At 32.1% G+C, this 7,655-nt stretch overlaps 1 protein-coding gene across 1 annotated transcript; it reads right to left on the minus strand.

Moving 5' to 3' along the window:
• Nucleotides 1–5,500: 5,500 nt before the first annotated feature.
• Nucleotides 5,501–5,980, minus strand: AOL_s00132g1 (uncharacterized protein; the record flags this gene model as incomplete). The annotated part of the gene is made up of 1 exon (XM_011127241.1): nucleotides 5,501–5,980. One exon carries the CDS (start codon nucleotides 5,978–5,980, stop codon nucleotides 5,501–5,503), a length of 480 nt encoding a protein of 159 aa, XP_011125543.1.
• Between the last annotated feature and the right edge of the window lie 1,675 nt (nucleotides 5,981–7,655).

Below are 7,655 nucleotides of genomic sequence, written 5' to 3' on the forward strand. Positions count from 1 at the left end.
TTTTTAAATTAAAAATTTATATAGTTATTTATTTTTTATTTTATATATAAATATATTATAAAATAATATATTTTTTGTTTTAATTGTAAGAGATCGTATAGAGACTAGTCGAGATATCAAGGTAATACACAAATGTCATAAGGTAGAGTGATGTACTAGTGTACATACAGATTGATACTTAAATTGTTGCTTAGTTTCTAAATATATGATAGTGAACATAGCGGTTTAAATAGATAATTGACAAAAGAAATAATAAAGTAAATTAAACAAAAGTTAAATCTAAACTAGATATTCGGATATATAGAGTATTAAACTGGACAAAAGTTAAAGCTTTATAATTTATTAAATTGAATAAAAATTAAGACTACATAATTTATTAAACTAGATAGAAGTTAAGTCTGAACTAAACATTTAAATATATAGAGTGTTAAACTAGATAAAAGTCGTTCTTGTATAGATCAGGAAGTTTATATAAAACAAAGGCCTAAACAGGCCCTATACTGCACTTATTAATATAATAATTATAATCTTAGACTACAAGTTTCAAAATCTGGATCTAAATATTTTTTTATTCTAAGTCTATAGTTTGTATTGCGTCATATAGTTTTTCTTCCAACCACAATATCGCTTGGATGTTTCCTATGGTTATTCTGAGGATTCCTCCGACCGCCCGGATTTCTGCTTAGAGTTTATTACGCTAAGATTGCTTTGTTACAAAATCCCCTCCTTTAGCATCGATATCCCATCGATACTCTGTTCAAAGGTCTAGTATCATGGTAGGTTCCTTGCTACGCCGGTATCTTTTGCTGATCTTAAGTGGCATGAATCCTCTATAGCTGTTCTTGCGCTTGGTTCCTGGGAATTCTGGTTTCTTAAAATTTTTCAAAGGTTTTTCAAAAGATTCTTCTTAATTTTTCTCTAGTATCTCTGGTATTTCTGATGTCTCTGGTTCTGGGATTTCTAGTAATTCTGAATGTGGATTTTTCGGCTGGGCTTCTTCTTCTAGGTTGGGGATTTAATCATTGGTTACTTGTTCTGGTGAGTTCTCAATAATTGAACTGAAATTTCCCATAGTTCTCTGGATTTGAGCCAGCTCGGTTTGCAGCCTCCAGATTTTGTTGTACAAGTTGATATAGATGGGTTCTGATGTTTGAATGTTAAGAAAATCTAATACTGAGAATAAATCTTGGGTAATGTCTGGGTACTGGAAAATTTTAATTAATTTGTTTATTTCTGTTGGATTATATTGGAATAATGAGGTAGGGTTGAGTATATTAGGTGGAGGGATTGGGTCGATTAGGATGGGATTTATGAAAGTCGTTGAGTAGTTCCTAAACATGAGTGATATCAGATGTTAGTTGTTAGGTGGGTTTGTTCCAACCTTTCCACTAAAGGAGGTACTGAAGTTTTTGGTAGTGTATTCGTAAATCTAGGATTTTCTTGACTTTGTATTTTTCTTTGTTATCAACGGTAACTAGTGGGAATTGTTCTTTGTGGTTTTAACTAGGGAAAGTGTTATCTAGTGTTGGATACAGCAGGTTAATATAAAAAACGGGGTGAATTTTTATTGAAGGAGGAAGCTTCAGTTTATATGCTCTTTTTCCTACGGACTTAAAGATTTGAAATGAACCTTCCATTTTATTAGATAATTTCGGGCAGGGTCGTGCCGTTTTGATGTTTCATATATCTAGCCAGACATAGTTTTCTTCCTTGTAGTTAGGTGATGGTTGTCTGTGCTTGTTTACTTATTCTTATTGTATCTGTACGACGTGATTGATTTCTATATATAGGACTTCTTATAATTCTGATATTTGCTGTATAAATCCTGCAACCTCTTGATTTCTAGAGGGTTTCCTAAATCTTTAGAATTTAAAAGTATCTAGGTTCTATCTATAATTTACAGCGAATAAGAAGATTCCAGTAATGTCAGATATCTTGTTATTGTAGGAATATTCAACTAAAAATAGCTATTCAACCCAGTCGTCCTGTTGATAATTGATTTAAGCTCTAAAATATTGTTCTACTATAAAATTGATTCATTCGGTTTGTCCGTCAATCTGGGGGTGATAGGCAGTGCTAGGTCGATAGTAGATCTTCAAGCAATTATTGACTTCATCCCAGAATTTGTCTAAGAAGTTCTTTCCTTTATCTGAAATAGCTTCTTTAGATAGTCCGTATAATTTCCATATGTTCCTAAGGAATAGTCTGGCTAATTCTCTAGCGTTAAGTTTTTTTGTTGTCGGGGTTAGATGTATCATTTTGGAGAGTCTATCCACGGTGACAAGGATTACATCATATCCATTAAATTCCGGTAATCCAATAATTAGGTTAAAAGAGATGTTTTATTAATTTTATTCTGTGATCTATAATAATTGCAGTAATCCTTAGGGTGTATTCCTAAACGCCTTGATTCGTTTGCAGATGTGGTAGTTGTTGACATAACGATCAATATCCTTTTGAAGTTTTACTCATATATATTGTTTTTAAACCAGTTCTAGCGTTTTTGCTTTCCTTGGGTGTCCTGCTGTGGGATGGTTATGGTGTTGCTGTAAGATTTCCTTGCGGATTTCCTTATTATCAGATACTACTTTTCTATTATTATAGTAAAATTTACTTTGTTCTTCTTTCATCTCTAATATTTCAATCTTGAAATATTGTTTGTCTCCTCTTCTAAAAGTTTTTATGATGTTTTGGATATAAGAATCTTCAAGGGCTGCTGCTTACCAGATTTCTTGCGTTGTTATAATACCAATCTATTAGATTTTTTCAAGTGGTAGCAATATTCTAATTCGATTTTTTATACGCTCATCCTCCTTTTCCTAAGAGAAGTCCCTCGATCTTCTGGTTAATGCATCGGCCTTGGTGTTGGTTTTTCCAAGAATGAAAGTTATTTTAAAGTTGAACCGAGATAAGAACTCTATTCATCCTATTTATCTTTATCTAAGGTACTATTTGGTCATAAAATATTCCAAGTTTTTGTGGTCTGTGAGGATATGTACTTGAGTATAGACACTCATTAGATATCGTTCCTATTCTTTAAATGCTTGAATTACTGATAGGAGTTCTTTGTCATAGATATCATAGTTATATTCCGCCAGTGTTATCTTTTTAGATTTATAGGCTACAGGGTGCCAGAAACTGTTATTATGCTTTTAAGAAAGGATTGCGGCGTAGATAAAGTTTGAAGCATCAGTTTTTATTCGTGTTTTCAGTACAGGATTCTAGTGTTTTAGTATTGGTTCGGTGTAGAATGTTTATTGGAGTATCTGAAAGGCATTCTTTTCTTCTTTTTCCCAATGGAATATTCTATCCTTTTTGGTTAAGTCGTAGAGAAGTTTAGCTATTTTTGCATAGTCTTTAATGAATCGTCGGTAAAAGTTTGTAAATCCTAGGAAAGATTGTACTTCTTTGACAGCTCCAGGTCCTTCTTTCGGTTCTTCCCAATTGAGTATGTCTTGAATTTTAGCAGGGTCCATCCTAATTTTATTACTTCCAATGATGTATCCTAGGAACTTGGTTTCTTTAGTAAAGAATTTGTATTTAGAGAGTTTAATATAGAGTCCTGCTTTCTGTAGTGCTTTAATAATTTTCCTCACATGGCGAATATATTCTTCTCTTAAGTCGCTGTAAATGCAGATATCATCGAGATATACTACACAGAATTCGTCTAGGAAGGATCGTAAGGCTTCGTTAATGTAGACTTAAAAGGCAGCTAGAGCGTTTATTAATCCAAAATGTACTACTTAGAACTCGAAATGTCCATATCTGGTGCAAAAGGCTGTTTTTTCCTCGTCTCCTTCAACTATTCTGATGCGATTGTAGGCGCCATAGATATCCAGCCGGGTGAAGTGCTTGGCTTTTCTAAGTCGATCCAAGGTCTCATTGATTCGTAGCAAGAGGCATCGATCTTTGACAGTGATGGCATTAAGTTTTTTCCAATCCACACAAAGTCGTAATCCGCTATCTTTCTTAGGAATAAATAGGATGGGTGCTCCCCATGGGCTGTTAAACTTTCGAATAAATCCTTTAGTCATATTTTCTTCTATCCAGGGTTTGAGGACTTTGAGGTGTTCTTCGCTCATTAGTCTTAATGGCTTCTAGATGGGCTAAGCTTCTGATGGTATAAGAATTTTCATGTCTTTTTTTCGTCGTAATAGCAGGGTGTTTCCTTTTTTTTTCGAAAAAGCTTCGGTAAGATCTTGGAATTCATAAGGAAGTTTTGTGGTTTCTTCGATTTCGATTGTGTCATCAATAAATGTGACTTGTTTCTATTTTCTTCCCAGGCTGTAAATAGCAAAGATAGGTCTTTGTTTCATGGTTCTCTTGAAGGCTTCCGCACTTACAATGATAATCTTGGGTGAGCAGTTCATGTATACTTAATTATTTTCCCAATTGATATGGATTTTATGCTTTTTGTGCCATAGTTTTCCCAGATTTAGAGGTTTAGTAGTATTGACAATATCAGCATTAACGATCTCTTCATGATCCTAAATTTTTATTTTGAACTGAGTCATTTTCTTAACGGATTCTCTAATTCCATTGAAGTATTCTACAGATTTAGGAATCTTCTTAGGATAAAGTGGAAAATTATTCTTAATTACAAACTTGCGATTCATATGTATTCCTGTATCGCCATTATTCAGACATGTAAGGGTTTTAACAAGTTTCTAAGGATAAAAGTATAAGATGACAAGGATTTTAGTATAGAATTCAAATGATGTTTTAGTTTCTTCAAGGTTTAAACAGGAAAATGGATTCTAAGATATAAAGGAAATTTGTGGTATTTTTCGAAGCTAGGGAATTCTCGAAGTGATAGGTCGGGTCCTACCTTGCTGTGTGTCACAATTCACAGTTAGGCCTACTTTTTTCCTTGTTTTTCCTTGGCGTCTTCTTGTGGATAGTATCCCAAAAGAGATGCTATCTTGTTTTGGATATCCTCATGGGTGAGTCCTCGGATGTTCTGGTTTCTAGTAAAACGGGGGTCGTAGGGGATACGTTGGGTTGGTCTTTCCTGGGATCTTTTGTTTGGATAATTGTTAGCGAAATGTCCTCTTTCTCCACAGTACAGGTATAGCTTCTGAACTCGGTATCAGTCTTTTTCTTCCTAAATTAATCGTCCTTGAATGTTCCCAATGGACTGATCCATAGGTCCAGGTCCGAAATAATTATTTCTTCAGGTTTGCTAAGGCTGACCAGTATTGCTGGTCCTTGTTGGTCCTTTTGATACTAAGGTTGAGGTATTCTTCTTTTAGAATCCCTTAGTCATTAAATTTCGAAATTTCTTTTTTGCATCCAAGGTTCGCCAATTATTATCAAAGTGTTAACAGAAAATAACAAAATTATTAAAGTCTTTAGGGAGCGTTTCCTTGGTAATCAGGAATTCTTCTATTTCGATACATAAACCATGTCGTAAGTAAGCGATCTGGACAGCATCATTGTAGTTCAGGCATCCCATAAAATGTCTGAATTTTGTCAAGTAGGTAGAGAAGAATTTATTAGCCTATCTTAGGTTTCTTAGTTCCTGTTCTGCAGTTCCAGTAGGGTCAGGATTTTCGAAGGCTTTTTTGAGCCATATAGTAAACTCGGCGTAGGTATCCCAGTTCCATGTTTTATCGTCGGTGTCATACTCATTGAAAGCTAATTCTGCTGGGTTTTCTTTAAGAAGACTGACGGCGTACGCAATCTTCTTTCTGGATATAGCGAATTTAGTAGCTTCTCCTTTGTATTTATTATTGAGCTGGGCCAAAAAGTTTCGTAATTCATGGGGCTTAGTGCCGTCGAAGGGGTCGGAATCTGGAAATTTGATGCTTGGGACAGCTGTCGGGGCTGCTGTGGGCATGCTGTTTCTGAAATGTTCAAAGACTGCCATCATGGCTTTGGTTTGTTCAATGGTAAATCCTGGTAGGGCGACGACCGCAGTTTCTCCCTCGGCGTCTTTTCCCTTGGAGGACTCGCCTTTGGGTGGGGCCGGTGCTGACATTTGGGTATTAGGTTGATAGGGTTGCGAAGCAACAAAGTGTAAGAGATCGTATAGAGACTAGTCGAGATATCAAGGTAATACACAAATGTCACAAGGCAGAGTGATGTACTAGTGTGCATACAGATTGATATTTAAATTGTTACTTAGTTTCTAAATATATGACAGCGAATATAGCGGTTTAAATAGATAATTGACAAAGGAAATAACAAAGTGAATTGGATAGGAGTTAAGTCTAAATTGGATATTTGGATATATAAAATATTGAACTGGATAGGAGTTAAGACTTCATAGTTTGTTAAATTGGACAGGAGTTAAGATTATATAGTTTATTGAATTGGACAGGAGTTAAGTTTGAACTGGATATTTGGATATATAGAATATTAAACTAAACAAAAGTTATTCCTACATAGGTTAGGAAGTTTATATAGGGCAAGGGCCTAAATAGGCCTTATGCTGTACTTATTAATATAATAATTGTAATCTTGGACTACGAATTTTGAGGTTTGGATCTGGATATTTCTTTATTCTAGATCTGCGGTTTGTATTGCATCATGTGGTTTTTCTTCCAATTACAATATCACCTGAATGTTTCCTATGGTCATTCTGAGGGCTCCTCCGGCCGCCCGGATTTCTGCTTGGAGTTCATTACGCTGAGATTGCTTTGTTACATTAATTAATAAATGAAAATTTTTGGTATTAATTTATTATATAATGTTTGATATTAAAATTATAATTATCAAATGTTATTAATAATTATTAAATTAATAATTATTAATAACTATTAATAAATATTATATGTATAATTATTTATAAGAAAATTTTATTATATATTTAAAAATTTTTAAGTAATAGTAGTACTTAATTTATTTTAAAACTCCATTAATTAATTTATTAATTTAGTTTATAATTTATTTAAATAGTATTTAGTTTTATAATTAATTATTGTGTTATATTTTTTATTTATATAATTTTATATTTTTATCCCAAATATTATACTACCTTTTAAAAGATTTAAATATATAGAGTTAAGAAACATAGCAGAATACTAAGCTGTTTTAAAAAAACCTTGTCAAAAAATTCTAGGATAGGTGTAATAATTAAATTAAACAAAAATTGTTCCTACATAAATTAAAAAATTTATATAAAATAAAAATTTAAATAAACTCTATATTGTATTTATCAATATAATAATTATAATCTTATATTATAAATTTTGAAATTTAGATTTGGATATTTCTTTATTTTAAGTTTATAATTTATATTATATCATATAATTTTTCTTCCAATCATAATATTATTTAGATATTTTTTATGGTTATTCTAAGGGTTCCTCCAACTGCCTGGATTTTTGTTTAAAATTCATTATGCTAAGATTGCTTTGTTACAATAATACAATATTTTATATATTTATTAATAAATATAAAAGAAATATAATTTTAATAATTATTTAATAATAATATTTATTATTAATTCATACTTTCTTATATTATCTTAACAATTTCTAATTTAAAAATTTATATTAACTATTTAATAATTAAATTATTATTTATTTAACTTATTGATAATATTATAAAATATTATTTTTATTATTATTATTATTATTATTTATCATACACGCTTGCAAGCCTTTGGCTTATGGCGGACAGAAAAGAAAATTAAAATACAGTGCACTACC

This window comes from Orbilia oligospora (genome assembly GCF_000225545.1).
Source record: "Orbilia oligospora ATCC 24927 unplaced genomic scaffold scaffold00132, whole genome shotgun sequence".
Taxonomy (NCBI): domain Eukaryota; kingdom Fungi; phylum Ascomycota; class Orbiliomycetes; order Orbiliales; family Orbiliaceae; genus Orbilia; species Orbilia oligospora.